Source organism: Suricata suricatta, chromosome 6 (assembly GCF_006229205.1).
Source record: "Suricata suricatta isolate VVHF042 chromosome 6, meerkat_22Aug2017_6uvM2_HiC, whole genome shotgun sequence".
Taxonomy (NCBI): domain Eukaryota; kingdom Metazoa; phylum Chordata; class Mammalia; order Carnivora; family Herpestidae; genus Suricata; species Suricata suricatta.
Window position 1 is genome coordinate 16,488,012 of NC_043705.1, and position 18,485 is coordinate 16,506,496.

Below are 18,485 nucleotides of genomic sequence, written 5' to 3' on the forward strand. Positions count from 1 at the left end.
ACTCTTGGAGGGTGAGCCCAGGATGACGCTCACCTCACGGTTATTAAAGAGAGCAGTCACTTCTTTGTTAAAATAAGAATCGAATCTCTTCTATGTGACAAGCATTTCTCTAGGCCATGGAACAAGAGGCTAAAACGCACAGCTCCTGTCTCTGGTGCGGTGTTGGAGGCCAACAGCAGAGGCCTGTGTATAATGTCCTGAGCTGCAGTAGAGGTGTAACCACTTACACTGTAAGCGTCCAGGAGAAGGTACATTGGCTCTGGAGGGTTAAATGTGCCGGCGGGAAAAATGGACCTGCTTCTGCAGTTCTCGAAAACACAGAAAATGTTTAAAACTGCTCATTGATTTTTCCAGGAAGAACAATTTGGGATTCAGGATGAGGAAATGATTAAAACCCTTCTTCTTCCCCCCCCAGATGGTATACCTCAAGTTTACTATTTTGGCCCTTGTGGTAAATACAACGCCATGGTGCTCGAACTGCTTGGACCTAGTCTGGAAGACTTGTTTGACCTGTGCGACAGGACGTTTTCTCTGAAGACCGTTCTCATGATCGCTATTCAGCTGGTAAGGCAAGTGAGGGGCTGTGAGGCTGCCCCACCCGTCGCACGGTTCGCTTGGTCCCACGCTTATACTGCAAGTGTAAAGTCTTGTTCTCTTCACAGAGCGTGTGGCCTCGTGAAGTTTCTGCTTTTCCTCCCATTGTCTTTTTAGGATGCATACAACTTAAAATAACCAAGCCAAGTGTATTTATTTGGGTGAAAGAATTAATATGTTACTGCTTTCAGATCAGAGTGCTGAGCTCAAGAATGGTTTCCAGCCCTCTCTTTGTGTCCCTGATAAATGCTTAGAAAAGAGAACCCTTGGAAACGGGGTTTATAATGTTAGTCATAAATTCTAATGGCCTAGAAAAAGAAGAAACAATGGAAAGTCTTATAAATTATTGAAATCTCAGGGAGCCTATGGGAAAACAGTTTAAGAGGATGATTTAAGGCAGTTTTGAAATCAACACGACTAGTGTGTTATGGAAATCTCAAAATGGTTTTCCTACATTGACTCATTAATTTATCCAATGGAACTGTTCACATATATACTTAAAGCTGTTTGTGCAAGGTTGTTTGTCATAAAGTGGGAAACAGCCCAAATGGAGAGAAATAATAGGGTTAGTTGAGTAAATTATTCATAGCCATAAAATAATATGCAGCCATTAAAAAGTGTGTATTAAAAGAATGTCTTAGAACCAGCAAATGCTCATATTAAGCTGACCAGAACAGATACTACATTCCATCTTAGCCAAGGGGCCAAGAAGCGATGCAAATGCTCATAATATACTATTACTGAAAAGTGTAGGTCATAGAATATTATATACTATGGTCCGAACTTGTTAATAATCTAAAAAGGCCTAGGTGGCTGTATGTTTGCATTGCGTTGTTCACCATTATTATCACTCAATGAAGCAATTTTATTTTCTTATTTATAATGTGCTACTTTTGTGGCAGTTTATACTATATTATAGTACTATATTATGTGAATATGACATATAGTATATATCCACTATACACTATATATATATACTATGTAATGTGAAAGTATACTGCATAGTCATTAGAGTGGTATCCCAAAGTTTTAAGGTTTCAAGATCTTTTAAAATGTTTAATACCTAAAGAAAGACCTGAGTAAGTTATAAAAAAAGAAAAAGGAAGATATCCCAAAGGGTACTGTGTTGTTTTCATTTAACGGTTTAGACTCTAAGTTTCTTTAATGTAACTGTAAAAGTTCCTTGTTGATTGAATTAATTGATAAGAACAGATTCTAACTTGACGAATATGTCTGTTTATACATCTCAGTTCCAGACTTAGTAAAGCTTTCTGATTGTCTGAGGTGGCATCATCTCTAAGTGCTGATTGACTCAGGCTTACCAGTATGGAAGGAATTCATGAAATTCAAATACTTGAGTTTAAATACTTGATTTATAAGTGATCATAATAATAGTGAAAGCAAGACTGTTAGTCATAATTGAATGTATTTTTTAGGACCTGTAGACTGCTACCATGTTATTTTGAAGGGTTGAAACAGTTTCTGATTTTTTTTCTCCTTTATGTTATCACTGTGAGAATTTCATCTTGTGTCTATCGTGCTTTTTTTATGCTAGTCAAAGCCTAAAATAAAACTTTCTTTCTTTCTTTCTTTTTTTTTTTTTGTGCCTCAAGATTTCTCGCATGGAATATGTCCATTCAAAGAACTTGATATACAGAGATGTAAAACCTGAGAACTTCTTAATAGGACGACCAGGAAACAAAACCCAGCAAGTTATTCATATTATAGATTTTGGTTTGGCAAAGGAATATATCGATCCAGAGACAAAGAAACACATACCATACAGAGAACACAAGAGCCTTACAGGAACAGCTAGATATATGAGCATAAACACACATTTAGGAAAAGGTATGTGCACCTTTTGTAAGTATGGAAATTTGAATTCAGTGACTGTGCTCATAGTGTGAGTTTTCACTTGCTATTATGGTTCTGTTTTGGGGGGTTTATACTTGCTTCTGACTTATCCCGTCTAGCTAGGGTTTACTTTCATTTATATCTAATAAAACTCTTTTAGGGTAAGGTGCCCTAGAGTAAATGAATGACAGATCTTATTTTACTGTGTTTATTTTTATATGACAACTTGAAATGTTCAACTTTGATACATTTAGGCTGATGCATTTGACAATTTTTATTGAAGAATATGAGAGAATCCTTAATTATGGCTGAATTTAGTGTGTGAAGATTCTTGATTGAGACTCTGGCTCTCTGATACAGCTATCCAGGGACACATGGCATCTCCCCAGTACATTTAATGCTAAAACTAAATACCTTAGGGGCGCCTGGGTGGCTCAGCCGATTGTGTGTCTGACTCGGGCTCAGGTCATGATCTGACGGTTTGTGAGTCTGAGCACTGCATCAGGCCCTCTGCTGACAGCTAGCTCAGAGCCTGGAGCTTGCTTCAGATTCTGTGTCTCCTTCTGACTCTGACTCGCTCCTGCTCTGTCTCTCTCTGTCTCTCAAAAATAAACATACATTAAAAAAAAATTAAAAGTTAGGACCTTAATAGTTTTGTTTACCATGTAGAAACTATATGACTTTGGGCAAACTATTTAACTTTTTTAAGGGAGTTCCTTATTAGTAGGAAAGATACAATAATATCAATCTCATAGAGTTTCTTACAGGCGTCCCGTCCCCGTCCCCCACCACCCCCAGTCCAGAATCCAGTTCAAGACTACACATTTTATTTACTTGTCACATCTCTTTGGTCTCTTTTGTCTGGAACACTCCCTTGCCTTTCTTTATGGTTCATGGCCTTCATATTTCTGTGGAGTACATACAGGGTATTTTGTAGGATGTCCTGAATTTGAGTTTGATAATTTCTTCATGACCGTATTTGAATATGCCTTTGTTACACAAATTCACAAGCGATGTGTGGTAAGTGCATCATGTCAGGAGGCATGTGAGGTCACTTGGTTACACATAGTTTTGGTCACTTGCTTAGGTTACTATCTGTAGAGTTCGTGTACCTACAAGTTTCCTATTTCTTCTTTGTAATGGAAAGTATTTTGTAAGCAGATTTTTGAGATTATGTAAATATAAGTATACTGTTCCCATTAAATTTTACCCACTAGATTTAACATCCATTGATGATTTTTTTCATTGATGATTTTTAAAAATTTGTCATTCCTTATTTATTTATTGGTTGATAATCTAATGGAAGCAAAGGTTTTTGCTTCTTTTCCCATTTATTGACTTATGTCAGTATGGACTCATGGATTCTTAGCGTACTGATGGTAGCATAGCGCATTACTGTCAGTATATATTTTGATACTCCTGTTGTCCCACATTTGACCTCTGGTTGCTCCGTCTGGTTGGCTACTCTTTCTGGCTTGTTCTCATGATTCTTTGAGAACTTTTTTACTTTCTGGTATAACAAGTTATTCTAGATGAAGCTTGTAGTTTCTGTGCTCTAGCCCAGAAATAGACATTTCTCCATGTAGCTCTGGGTCCTTTTATTGGATAATGTTAGGTAGAAACCAAGATTTGGCCACTGGGCATACTCATCACTACCGGTGTGTTCTTGCTGGCCCCTTTGGCAGCCAAACTAAGAAATGTGCACGTGTACATGAATCGTGCACACAGATACACACACGCACATATGCTTACACATGTATGTACATATATGCACATACTAATGCCTATCTAATAAGAATCTTGAGTTTATATTGATAGTTTAATTAAAGCATTTTTTAATGTTTTTATTTATTATTGAGATAAAAACAGAGCATGAGTGGGGGAGGGTCAGGGAGAGATGGAGACACAGAATCTGAAGCAGGCTCCAGGCTTTGAACTGTCAGCTCAGAGCCCGATGTAAGACTTGAACCCACGAACTGTGAGATCATGACCTGACACGAAGTCAGCCGCTTAACTGACTGAGCCACTGGGCGCCCCTGTATTGATAGCTGTGATTTTAGTCCAACCCCACAAAGTAGTGTCCCCCTTTTCCATATTTGTAATTCCCTTCTCTTGTGTGTATTTTTGTCTTCTGGGCTGACAGTGAGAAATATGGCTACCATTACTCTCTCTACTCATTTTTAGAAGCCTAGGATCCTCAGAATCTAGTTTCAGAAACAGTAACTGGTAGGAGTATGTCAAGCAAGCTTACTAGAATTGACAGTATTTGTATGTCTTATTTTATTGAAAAGTTCACTTTTCAAATCAAAATTTACATTGAATTAAGCTTATAACATTTGTACGATTTGTAGTTAAAAATTTTTTTTAATGTTTATTTTTGAAAGAGAGAGAGAGAAACAGCGTGAGTGGGGGAGGGGCAGAGAAAGGGAGACGCAGCATCTGAAATAGGCTTCAGGCTCTGAGCTGTAAACACAGAGCCCGACACGGGGCTCGAACTCACAAACTGTGAGGTTATGACCTGAGCTGAAGTCGGACACTTAACTGACTGAGCCTCCCAGGTGCCCCATGATTTGTAGTTTTTGACATACGTACGCACCTGTGTAACCCACAACTTTGTCAAGATGTAGAACATTATCATCTCATAGACTTCATCCTTGTTCTTCCCCTACTTTCTCCCAAAGGAGACATTGCTGTGATTTCTATCATTAATCTCACATAGTTTTTTTTAAAGTTTTTTTGTTCATTTTGAGAGAGACAGAGCACAAGTGGGGAAACGGCAGAGAGAGAGGGAGAGAAACCCAACTGAGCTCCCCAGTGTCATTGCAGAGCCCTATGTGGGCTTTGAACTGAAACTGTGAGATCATGACCTGAGCTGAAATCAAGAGTCACTGACTGAGCAACTGACTATGTGGATAAGTAGATAAGTTTTGTTGATTCAATTACTTGATATAAATGGAATCATCTGGCTTCTTTTGTTCAGTGTAAGGTTAGTGTTTGTTTTTCCAGTATCAGTAATTTGTTTCTTTTTAAGGCTAAGTAGTATTCCTTTGCATTAATATACTATAAATTATTCTAGTGTTGATAAACATTTTGTTAATAGCTTTTTACTCTTATGAATTTTTAAATCTTTCAGTGGACATATGTTGTCAGTTCTTTTGGGTAAATGCCAAGATGAGAATCATTGTTTCATATGGTGGGTATTTTTTAACTGCATAGGGAACTGCCAGTCAGTCCCCCAAAGCATTCATGCCATTTTCTGTTTCCACCAGCAGTAAATGAAAGTTCTGTTCATAGTCTTGACAACTTTTATGTTAGCCTTCTTCTTCATTCTAGCCATCTGAGTAGATATGTAGTGGTATTTTGTTTTCCTTGACTTGTGGTTCTGAAAGCTGTTTATTGTGCTTGCTTATTGGCCCTTTGTACATTTTCTTTTGTGACATGTGTGCCATTGTATTGTTGATTTGTAGGACTTCTTTATATATTCTGAAAATATGTTATTTTCCAGATATATGGTCTGTGAATAGATTCTTCTGGTCTGTGGGTGGCCTGCTCATTTTCTTTCTTTAAAAAAATTTTTTTTTCTCTCTTTATTTTATTTTGAGAGACAAAGGCAGTGGGGGAGAGGCAGAGAGAGAGAGAGACACGGACTAGGAAGCCGGCTCCAGGCTTTGAGTTGTCAGCACAGAGCCCGACGCAGGGCTCGAACCCATGGACTGTGAGATCATGACCTGAGCCAAAGTCAGATGTTTAACCAGCTGAGTCACCCAGGCGCCCCTGCTCATTTTCTTAATGGTGCCAGTGGATGTGCAAAAGTTGTGACTATTTGTGTAGTGAATTATTTACCAGTTTTTTGTTTTAGGATTGCTACTATTTGAAATCTTTGTTTCCATAGGATGCAGACATGTATGTTTTCTTCTAGGATAAATTTTTGTATGGTGTGAGTTATGGGCCGAGGTTCTTTTTATGATGTCATATTCTTTCCCATTGAGCTACTTCTTGCCTTTCTAAAAGAGTCAGTTCTGGGTTATGTTTATAGTGGTTTATTTTTAAGACTTAAACCATGGTCCGATTTCATAGCAGAGAAAGTCAAACTTAATTCTCTGCTTTTAGATTGCATCGCTGACCTCACACTCACAAGAGGAACAGACAAACATAAACCAGTCAGTACTCACTCATCATCACTGTTTAAACATGCCCTACAGACATGCAGTCACTTTTTGTACAGAGCTCAGCAGTCATCTGACCCAGCCTCCATCCTGGTCATAGCTGCTTCTCTAACCATTCTTCCCCAGAGTTGCTTGCTGTAGATTGCTTCTGCATACCTACTACACCTGCTTCTTCCTCTCAGTCAGAGCAAAATAGCACTTGGAATTTTCCGTGACAGTCTCCTGATGGTGGAGCCATGGTCTTTCTTCTTTTCAGTTGTCTGAAATGCCTGAGAAATGTTGAAATGCCTGAGAAATGTTAATTCGCCTTACTTTAAGAAAAGTTTCATGAATCTAAAATTATAAAGCACAAGCTGCATTCAGGTCCTATTTGGGCAGGGGTGGGGGTTGCCTTTCAATAGTAAACTTCCATGATAGATTTAAAATAAGATTGAGTAGATACACATCCTTCAGGATTGTGTCTCATATTAAAATCAGGCATACCTGTATTTATATGAATTGTGTCTGTGAGAGATTTTCATTTTGCGGTAGCTGCTGACAGTCTATTTTATAACAACTAACAAAGGTTCACCACCATTTTATTGTGAGACATGAAGTCACGACTTCCTTATGGCCCGATGTTTTTTTATCTGAACAATGGTAAATGTAACAGCATTCTATTTGTAGAAATGGCAGAGTGAATCTGATATGTTTGTCCTTGTTAGGAAAAGCCTTCAGAGCTTGGGAAATGGCATTTAACTATTGCAGTAATCTCTTTTTCCTCCTTTTTCAGGAAGAAAACATAAACAAAATATTTCTTGGGCGAGTACCGCAAAGAACAAAAGCTTTCTTTAATCCTTACTTTCTCCTATTTATAAAAGCCCTGTTTCCAGTTTTGATGTAGAACTTGAAAGTAGATGAGCACTGTTAACAGAAAATTCGTTTGCCAGATTCCATGAGTTCCTGTTTTTTAAGAAATTAAGAATAAACTAAAGTCATGCAAGTTTAAGTGTAGAAGAGTATTATGGGTGAGATGGCTGTGAACATGGGCTTATTAGTGATGTTTGGAGTTTAGAGCCTGTGGCTTTGTGCGGGGTCATAAACAGATAAAAAAGGAAAATTGGTGAAAATGTGACCTTTTAGTGGTGATTTTTAATTTGTGCATATAGAATTTCTGTCTTTTCTATTTTGCCTGGACTTGGATGATTACATTTAAAGCCTTCTTATTCATTCATTTATTCTTGTGCATTTAAGGACTTTCTGACACACCTGAGCATTTCAAAATAGAGAATTTGGTCAGATGAACATTTGTGCAGATTTATAAGTATTTTTTCTTTGTGGAGATCAGTGCACTGTATCAGGTTTAAAAAGGAAAAAGCTGGGGGCGCCTGGGTGGCTCAGTCGGTTGAGCCTCCGACTTTGGCTCAGGTCAGATCTCACGTTTGTGGGTTCGAGCCCCGCGTCAGGCTCTGTGCTGACAGCTAGCTCAGAGCCTGGAGCCTACTTCCAGTTCTGTGTCTCCTTCTCTCTCTGCCCCTCCCCCTCTCATGCTCTGTCTCTCTCTGTATCAAAAATAAATAAAAACATTAAAAAAAATTTAAAAAGGAAAAAGCTGGAAGAATATTGTAAAATCACATTGTGGAATTTAGCCTTTTTATTCCTGTGGTATAGATCTTTGATCTTAACTGGGTGATTAATGTTCAGAAGGCGCTGGTATAGCGATTCACTTGTGTACCTTCTTGTACCTTCCTCAGTCCTTGCTTTGGATGCAGTCTCACTAAAGCCCTGTGTGACACAGGTTTCCTTGGTCTGCTCTAGTGGAAGTCCTCTGTTCTATTATCGTGTTGAATTGTTATTTTAAATTGTGTCTGCTCACAGGTCTCATTTTTAGTATCTTTTCAAAGACTTTATTTTTGTCAAATGCTTTGTGCCTCATTTTATAATCTTCCTTTGGATCACTCTCTTTTTCTTTCATGAAAATAGTGCTTTTGCTGAAGTCATCTCTAGTGCTGGGAGCCATTTCTGAAGTAAGGCAGGTTTGCAAGTCCTCCCCACCATCAGATAGAGATCAGCGTCTTCACCCATTCAACCCCCCACTCAATTTCTGCTTGACCACCGACCCCCAGGGCGCCTGACTGACTTTGCTATCAGGAGTGACTTGCCTTCTTATGCTAAAAATATGTGAATTGTGCCTTATTAAAAAACTTATTATAGGAGTTTCTTCTTTTGTGATTATAGGAACAAATGTTACATTTCCAGAGAAAACCTGTTTTTCTTTCCTTGGAAAACAGGACCCCTGCTCACAAAAGAACTAACTCTTGCCTTTGCTATGCTAAATACATTGCCTTTTATTTGAATGCTAAAGATCCCTTCCTTCCTCATGTGATAAGCATCTAGTCACCTACTTCATAACTATTGATAAAGATTTTGCATGAGTCTTCTACCAATCTATGTTCTGGGAAATTTTTATATACCAAAGAATTTGTCATCAGAAATCATTGTCTAAGGCAATTGCCACTTCTGTTTTATATTCCGTACACTTGTTTAATAAAAAAAAGGCTGACTCTCTGGTCAGAGCAGAGATGCCGGCTTGAAGAGCAGAAGGAAACCAAGGCTCTCTGGCTTCCTTTTACCTACACCGTCCACCTTCAGGGAGCCCTGGACCTGCTGGAGCTGGACTCCGGCACTCTAGGAAGTAGCATTAGAATTGTCTTGTTTTTAAAATTATTATGGAGTATTTCATTTTAAAGTCTTCCTTTGGATTACTCTCTTTTCCTTTCATGAAAATGCTGCTTGGGGCATCTGGGAGGCTCAGTTGGTTGAGCAGCTGACTTTGGCTCAGTCATGATCTCACATTTCGTGGGTTTGAGTCCTGCATCTGGCTCTGTGCTGACAGCTTGGAGCCTTGAGCCTGCTTCGGATTCTCTGATTCCCTGTCTCTCTGACCTTCCCCCACTCATGCTCTGTTTCTCTCTGTCTCAATAATAAATAAACATTAAAAAAAAGTAAATGCTGCTTTTGCTCAAGTCATCTCTAGGAAGTAGCGTTAGAACTGTCTTGTTTTTTAAATTATTATGGAGTATTCATTAATAAAGAGACTAGGATTTGAGGACTAAACTGCCATTTGCTCTGTAAGTGTTGATACAAATCGAAGAAGAACGTTTCAAGCCGCTGCATGGTAAGTTCTCTGAATAGGAGCGACGGAATCACAGAATTTATAGTTTTACCAAAGTGCCTTCTTTCCATGCTGTCATCTTATGATGTGATTCATATAATTTCCAGATTAATTGCCCAAATTCCTGAGGACAGCTCCTTTAGCCACCCAAACAGCTTTTTAGCAGCTTAGAGACATGTATTTACATTTTATAATTATGTTTTAACAGTTTAAAAATGTATTGCACAATCCCTTGCTTTCTTAAACATGATGAGCATAATTTACATTTTCTGAATGATTCAGCCTCATAGTTTTTGGATGATTGGTATTGTATAGTGATACTCTCAAGTTTAGTTGGAGAATGTTAGTACATATACCTTGATTTAAATAAGTTTAGAGAAAATGCATTTAAATAGTAGTGTTTTTTTTTTTAAACAGGTGTTACTTTTTTGAACAGTTTTTTTTTTAAGAACAGTTTTTGATTCTTACCAAAATTTGGCAGAAGGTGCACAGTTAATCCTCATACCTCCTGCCCACACACATGCAGCGCTCCCCCCACCATCAGCATCCCCCCCCAGAGTGGTCCATTTATTATAATTGATGAACCTGCATTAACCCATCATCATCGAGAGTCCATAGTTTGCTTTGGGATTTTCTCTTGGTATTGTACATTCTATGAGTTTGGATAAATTTCTATGACCTGAGTCCACCGTTAGAGTATTACACAGAAGAGTTCTGCTTGCCTAGGTATCCTCTATGCCCCGCCTAATCATCCGTCCCTCCCTCCCTCCAAACCCTTGGCAACCACTGGTCTTTTTATTTATTGTCTCCAGGGTTTTGCCTTTTCCAGGTATCATATAGTTGGAATTAAGCCATATGTAGCCATTTCCGACTGGTTTCTTTTACTTAGTAATATGCTGTGCTTTTAAGGGTCCTCCATGTTTTTCCCTGGCTTGGTAGCTCATTTCTTTTTAGTGCTAAGTAATACTCCATTGTCTGGATCCTCCATAGCGTATCCACTCATGCGCTGAAGGACATCTTGCTGGCCTAGATGTTTGGCAATTGTGAATAAAGGTGCTGTAAACATCCATGTACAGGTTTTTGTGGGACATAGGTTTTCAGTTCTCTGGGTACACCCTAAGGAGCTCAATCCTGCATCATATGTCAAGAGTGTATTGTAAGTAAGACACCCCCAAACTGTCTTCTGAAGTAGCCATACCATTTTGTTTCCCTACCGCCAATCAGTGGGAGTTCCTGTTGCCCCACATTCTTGCCAGCCCTTGGTATTGTTAGCGTTTTGTAGTTCTTTTAAGGCTCCTGGGATGAGCTCCTATGTGGAGAAGGGCCTTCCCCCTCTACAACACTAAGCAGTTCTCCGACACTGGTAGCATGTCTGAGAATTCAACTTCATTCTGGCACTAGAAAGCATTGCATCCCAAGGGTAAGGACTCTTTCCTACAAGACTGCTCTGGACACCCCTTACAAGCTCTGGGCTATTACCTGTGCTTCTGACTGATCAGCTATAGATTAGAGGTTCTAGCTACCTCCTCAAGTTCAATTTATTTGCTTGAATGGTTTCATAGATTCACATTTACCAGTTTATTATGAGATATGATAAAGGATACAAAGCAACGGTCAGACACAGAGCTGTGGAGCGTGAAATCCTCAACAGAGGAGCTTCTGTCCTAGTGGGGCTTGGAAGCGTTCTGGTTCCCCAGGTGTGGAAGTTCTCTCAGAAGGACCAAAAAGCTGCCCTCTGGGGTTTTCATGGGGGCTTCATTATATAGTCAGGATTCACTAAGTCAGTGGCCATTGGCTGATTGAACCTCTAGCCTCTCTTCCCTCCCTGGTGGTTGGGGGTACAACTAAAAGTTTCAAACCTCTATAATCATATGGATGGTCTTTCTGGCAATCAGCCCCTGACCTTGGGTGGATCCAGAATTCACTTTCATTCATAATAAGACACCCATATCACTTTTCCGGTTCTGAAGTATTTTCGGGAGCTGTGAAGGAAGACCACATATATCTGAGAAATATATTTCAGTTATCTGAGTGACCAAATATATATTTCTTATAAGTCATTCTTTCACAATAGTGTTATCTCATTGTTGTTTTAATTTGTGTTTCCGGATAACATACAATGTGTATGTATCATCTTTTCATATGCTTATTTGTCATATATATTTCTTCCTTGGTGAGGTGTCTTTCAAGGTCTTTGGCCCATTTTTATTTATTTATTTATTTAAAAATTTTTTTTAATGTTTTATTTATTTTTGATACAGAGAGAGACAGAACATGAGAGGGGGAGGGGCAGAGAGAGAAGGAGACACAGAACCGGAAGCAGGCTCCAGGCTCTGAGCTAGCTGTCAGCACAGAGCCTGATGCGGGGCTCGAACCCACGAAACGTGAGATCTGACCTGAGCCGAAGTCGGAGGCTTAACTGACTGAGCCACCCAGGTGCCCCTGGCCCATTTTTAATCAGGTTGTTTTTTTTTTATTATTTTTGATTTTAAGAGTTCTTTGTATATTTTGGGTAACAGTCCTTTATAAGATATATCTCGTGCAAATATTTTCTCCCGGCTTGTGTCTTCTCTTTTTATTCTCTTGACAGCACCTTTAGCTGAGCAAAAGTTTTAATTTTAATGAAGTCAAACTCATCAGTTTTTTTCTTTCATGGACATGCCTGTGCTGTCTGATCTAAAGAGTCCTCCCCAAGCCACGGTCATCTAGGTTTTTTCCTACATTATGTTGTAGGAATGTTGTGATTTTTCATTTGACAGGGTTTTGATCCAGTTTTGTTAAGTGTTATGAAGGGTGTAGGACGTGAAGCTAGATCTTTTTTTTTATATATTGATATCCAGTTGTTCCAGTACCGTTTGCTGAAAAAACGGAACTTGCCTCCATTGTGTTGCCTTTGCCCAGTTGTCAAGGATGAGTTGACGGTATTTACGTGGGTCTGGTTTTGGCTGTCTAATTCTCTTCCTTGATCCACTGGTCTGTGCCCCCCCCCCCACGGGATTGTTAGTCTTTTTTTTTTTTTAATAACAGTTTATTGTCAAATTGGTTTCCATATGACACCCAGTGCTTCTCCCCACAAGTGCCCCCCACCATTTTCCACAAATACTGCACTGTGTTGATTACTGTAGCTTTATAATTAGTCTGAGGGTAGTGGAATTTTTAATAGGATTTTTTTTTGTACCCAGATGTCTTTTAGTCTAGTATTTGTTGTTATGTGCAGTACACCTATTGCTGGTGGTACTTTCCTATTCCCTCCTTTGGATTTGCTTCTCCTGGTAGCCAGACTTACTGGATTTCAGGAGGATTTCTTCAGGAATTGTATGCATGTGCTGTGTTCTGTTGCCTGGGCAACCTCTTTTTTCCTTATGCGTTCTTAATATTGCTAGGTTAGGCATCTGGACTGGTGAGTTGTTTCTGCAGATTGTCTTGTATAATTGTGTGTTTTCTTTTACTAAATAGGTTTGTGTTTTCATTTAACAATAAAACCATCTTAATTATGTAATTTTGAAAAATGTTAATGAGCTCAGTCAGTGAATCTTGAAGAAGCGTTTTTTTTTGTTTTTTTTTTTTTGGTGGAGTGCTGGGGGAAAAGTAATTTTTAACTTTTTATTTTTATTTATTTATTTTTATTTTTATTTTTTTACTTTTTTTTTGGTAATATTTTATTGTCAAATTGTTTTCCATACAACACCCAGTGCTCTTCCCCTCAAGTGCCCTCCACCATTACCACCACCTGTCTTCCCCCCTCCCCCCTCCCCCCCAATTTTTAACTTTTTAGGAGGAAATATAGAGTGAAACTTCTACTTGTAGTAATTTTGGTTTTAATTTTGTTTATATATAAAGAATGATTTAAATTTTGTTCCGAGAGTTTTTTTTTTTTTTTTTTTTTTTTTATCATTTGTGTTTTTGAGCTCTCATCTTGACTGTATTTACTTTCAACTAACTTATCTTTTGGCCTCATTGTTTTTATTTTTGCAGGAAAGTGCAGTAATGAGCTTATTTTTGCAAATAGATAGTTGTATATCAGAACATTTTCTGCTTAGAAGCATTTAATGTATTTTTTTGACAGAAATAAATTTTAGTTAAGGAGAAAGGGAATATTTTTCTGTTGAGATTGAATAGAAAGTCAGTCACAGTGGAAACAGTTTCAAGCATGTGAGGAAGAAAATTAGTTTTAAAAAAAAAGGAAAATAATGTTGAGATAAGGAATAGAACTTTTAAGTAGAAAAGCATTGCAGAAGGTTTACAGTGAATATTTGTTTAATAGGTTCTACAAAAAAAGTGCAGATATGTGGTTTAGAATTCTGTCTTCTTTAGGTACAGTGTTTGGGGTTAGTCTCAAGCTTTCTGAGTCTTTGATATGTTATTTGGGATTACTGAATGTAGCCTTAACTTTGAAAGATCATCGGTATGGCACACTGACACATACGAGACTCTTAATATGTTTTCCTTGTGTTTATTTTATGTGATGCATAGTTCCTTAAAAGCAACATTTTAATTGACTCTTTACATCACTTTTAAATGTATTGGAAAACTGATTTAAGAGGCTTTTTAATGATATCGCTTGTAAATCATCACTTTGTAATTTTTTGGTTTCTCATAGCAGTGGTCCCTATAAAAAGGATTCTTGGCTTAGTGGAAAACATCCATTTTTCAAACAGGCCTTTGTAACAGTGCTTTAAAAAATGTGAACAGGGTGTAATAAGGGCCAAATTACCTTTGGGAGATTTTTTTCTTCTTCCTTGAAACAGAACTGTTAAAGACCTGAGGAGGTATTCTTTAGTTACTGTGTTTCAAAGATAAAGGCTTCCCTGTGACTTATTACTCACTGCCTGGTGAAATTTACTTCCAGACTAGTCATGGGATGAAAGAACACAAGAAAAGAATTAGGAGGATAAGGAGCATGTCAGGTGGAGTTTCAGGAGGGCTTTATTTTACTAGCTTATATTTATGGCTTGAGGTTTTAAATACCATGTAGGTTTTGAGACTAATACTATTCTTTGAGCCAGCCATATAGGCAAGATCACCTAATCATCATGGCTTGCTGACAATGTGGTAACTAAAACCTCCAACTTTGGATGGAATTTAGAGGGAATTGCTTTTATATTGAGTTCCCCTTCTTAACAAAGGACACTACTGTAGGCGTCCGTATTTGTGTATCATTTGGTCTTTTAAACTGCATGCCATAATATTCAGGTCTTGCATATATATTGATAAATTTATCCCTACATGTTTCATATTTGTTGATGCTGCTGAAAATGGTATTGCTTTTTAAATTTGTTTTCCAGTTGTTCATTGCATGCATAGAAATACAATTGGTTTTTATATATTGACCTTGTATCCTGTAACCTTAATAGAACTCATGTACTAGTTCTAATAGAGTTTTGGGTTTTTTTGGGGTAGATTATTTAGGATTTTTTGCATATACGATTAGATGGTCTGCAGAGAAAACTCGTTTTACTTCTTCATTTCCCATCTGAATTGAATCCAGATTCTATCCAATCTGAATACCTTTTAATGTTTTTTTATAGCTTTTTTTTGTACTAACAAGAACTTCCAGTACAACACTGAATAGATAATGTGAGAGTGAACATCACTGTTTTGTTCTTAATTATAAGGTTGCCTTTCCTCATGTAAGAATTATGTTTGTTGTAGGTTTTTCATGGAAGTCCATTGTCAGAATGGAGTTTTTTAAAATTTCTTGTTTAATAAGTGTTCTTATCATAAATGCATGTTATATTTAATTAAGTACTTTTTCTGTATCGTTTGAGGTGATCTTATGATTTACATCTTTTATTAATAAGATGAATTATATCAGTTGGTTTTTGAGTGTTAAACCAACCTTAACTTCATAGAACGAACCCTCCTTAATCATGATGTATTATCTCTTTTAAGAATTTTGTTCTGGGTTGATGAGGAACATTTCTTGTATTTTCCTTTGCTTGTAATGCCTTTGACTGGTAATATCATTAAGGAAATGAATTGGGAAAGACTCCCTTCTCTTCTGCTTCCTGAAAGAGTTTGTGTAAAGTTGGTATTATTCCTTAACTGCTTTATAGAATTTACTAGTCACACCATCTGAGCCTTCGGTTATATTTTGGGAAGATTTGAAATTATAAATTAAATTTCTTTAATTGGTATAGAGTCATTCACATCTTTGTAATTTGTATCTTTTAAGACAGTGGTCCATTTCTTCTAAGTTGTTGAATTTATTGGCATAACGTTAGTTCATAGTATTCTTTTCTCATTCTTCTTGTGTGTGTAAGGTCTGGCCTGATGATCCTTTGTTCTTCCTGATACTAGTAATTTGTATTTTCTTTTAGAGATAGGAATAGTTTTATTGACCATTTTGGATAATCAGCTTTTGATTGTGATGGTTTTCTAGGTTGATTGTCTGTTTTGTCATCACTGCTTTCCTCATTTATCATTATTTTTTCCTTTTTTTTTCTGGTGGGATTGGCCCACACATAGATAAATGAGTCAGAATACAGAGTCCTGAACTGGACCCCTGCATAGATGATCAATTGGTATTTGAGAAGGTGCAAAAGTAATTCAAGTGAGGAAAGAATAGTACTGTTAAGAAATTGTATGATAATAATATCAGTGTTGAAAAAAATGAATTTAACCAACCCTATCCCACAGTGACCAAAAAGAAGAAAAATTACTTCAAATGTATCAGAGCTTTGCGATCCAAAATTGTAGAATTTCTTGAAGAAAAATTAGGAGAATATCTTTGTGACCTTAGACTAGTCAGAGATTCTCAGAGAGGATGCAAAAAAGTGCAAAAAGAGAGGAGTCTGGGTGGCTCAGTCAGTTAAGTGTCCTATGTCAGCCCAGGTCCTGACCTCACAGGTTTGTGAGTTTGAGCCCCGTGATGGGCTCTGTGCTGACAGCTCAGAGCCTAGAGCCTGCTTTGGATTCTGTGTTTCCCTCTCTCTCTGCTTCTCCCCCACTTGCACTTGGTCTCACCCTCTCAAAAATAAATGAACATTAGACAAAAATTTTTAAATTTTTAAATATTTATTTATTATTGAGACGGAGAGAAACAGAGCATGAGTAAGGCAAGGGCAGAGAGAGGGGGACACAGAATCGGAAGCAGGCACCAGTCTCTGAGCTGTCAACACAGAGCCTGTCACAGGGCTCAAACCCATGAACCCTGAGATCACGACCTGAGCCGAAGTTGGACGCTCAGCCGGCTGAGCCACCCAGACACCCCAAATAAGTTTTTTTTAAAAAGCATAAGCAAACACAACAACAAAACCCTTGATAAATTGGGCTTTTTCAAAGTGTGAACTTCAAAGCAAACTACAGTTTGGGAGAAAGTGTTTGCAAGACTTACTGTCTAAGAACAATTTGTATCCAGAATACACAAACAACTCTTGCAACTTTTTGACAAGACAAATAGTAACAATTATAAAAAGTGAGTAAAATATTTAAGTAGACACTTCATAAGATGTATAAATAGGCAGTAACACATGAGACAGTGTTCAAAAATATTAGTCACCAGTGAAATTCAAATTAAATCACAGTGAGCTAACACCTCACAGCCACTAGCACGGCTAAAATACAAATGAGTGGCCATGCTGAGTGTGGGATGGGTGCTCGCACAACTGGAATTCTTTTAGGTTGTTGGTGGAAATAGGAAATGGCACACCCCTTTGGAAACAGTGTATTCATGTCTCCTCTCGTGAAAATTACACTTCCCACTGGAAGCAGTAATCCTCCTCCTAGAAATTTACACAAGTGAAATGGAAACATATGTCCACACAAAGACTTGTACAAGAATGTTCATAAAAGCTTTATTCACAATAGCCCCAAACTGGAAGTTAGTTATTCATGGTCCATCAAGAGGTGAATATATACTTACATTGTGATAGCCCACTCAGCAGTGAAAAATAACAAACTGCCAATGTGTGCAGCGACATAAAAAAATGATGCTGAGTGAAAGAATCCGGACCCAGGGGTCCATACTGCATGGTGCTGTTCATACGAAATTCTATGATGAAATTGCATTTAATGTAGGCTCCCAGAAGCAGGTCAGTGATGGTTTGGAGACAGAGGCAGGGGCACAGGAGAGCTTCTGGGAGTGCCAGAGGTACTTCTCGGGTGTGGCGGTGCGTGTGTGTGTTGTTAACATTTTTTAAACTGGACTTTTAAAATGGGTGCATTTTATTATAGGGAGATTATACTTCATGAAGGAAGTTTCTTTTTTAGTGCTTTTCACATCTGGCTGTACTTCAGAATCACCTGCTACTCTTTTAAAATGCATTCTCCTACCTCCTGTCTTAGCCCGGGAATCAGTCTCCCTCATGAGGTCTGCTCATTTGAGGTTTTTAAAAGTTTCAGAGGTGATTCTGATTCTCAGTGGTCCTTAGAAGTAAACTTTTTCTTTGCGTGACTCTATTCTTTTTTTTTTTTTAAATATAGTTTATTGTCAGGTTGTTTTCTGTATAACACACAGTGCTCTTCCCCACAAGTGCCCTCCTCCATGCCCATCACCCCTCTTCCCCTTTAAGGTTTCCAGGATCTAATAAGGTGAAACTGTATATATAAAATGCATTTCTGTTTTTTTTTCATGTTTTTCACATCCCACCTTTACTAACGGCTATAAAGAGACCTTAAGTCTCTTTTACTTATTTTGAAAGTTTTCTGTTTTTAAGAGCTTATGCTTACTTTGTTATAGTAGAAAATACATGCAAAAAAGAAAAAAATTGCCATTA

At 37.9% G+C, this 18,485-nt stretch overlaps 1 protein-coding gene and 1 non-coding gene across 6 annotated transcripts in view; one reads left to right on the plus strand and one right to left on the minus strand.

The window, feature by feature from the left end:
• The window catches only part of CSNK1G3 (casein kinase 1 gamma 3), a 111,125-nt gene that overhangs the window by 60,009 nt on the left and 32,631 nt on the right, over window positions 1-18,485 (plus strand). For all 5 annotated transcript variants that reach the window (XM_029941777.1, XM_029941773.1, XM_029941775.1 and 2 more), the window contains exons 5-6: window positions 416-564; window positions 2,208-2,442. In XM_029941777.1, the coding sequence (XP_029797637.1) occupies window positions 416-564; window positions 2,208-2,442 (384 nt within the window). The remainder of the gene's footprint in view (window positions 1-415; window positions 565-2,207; window positions 2,443-18,485) is intronic.
• Window positions 1,124-1,310, minus strand: LOC115294995. Its single transcript, XR_003910251.1, has one exon. It is a non-coding gene; the product is annotated as a U2 spliceosomal RNA (small nuclear RNA).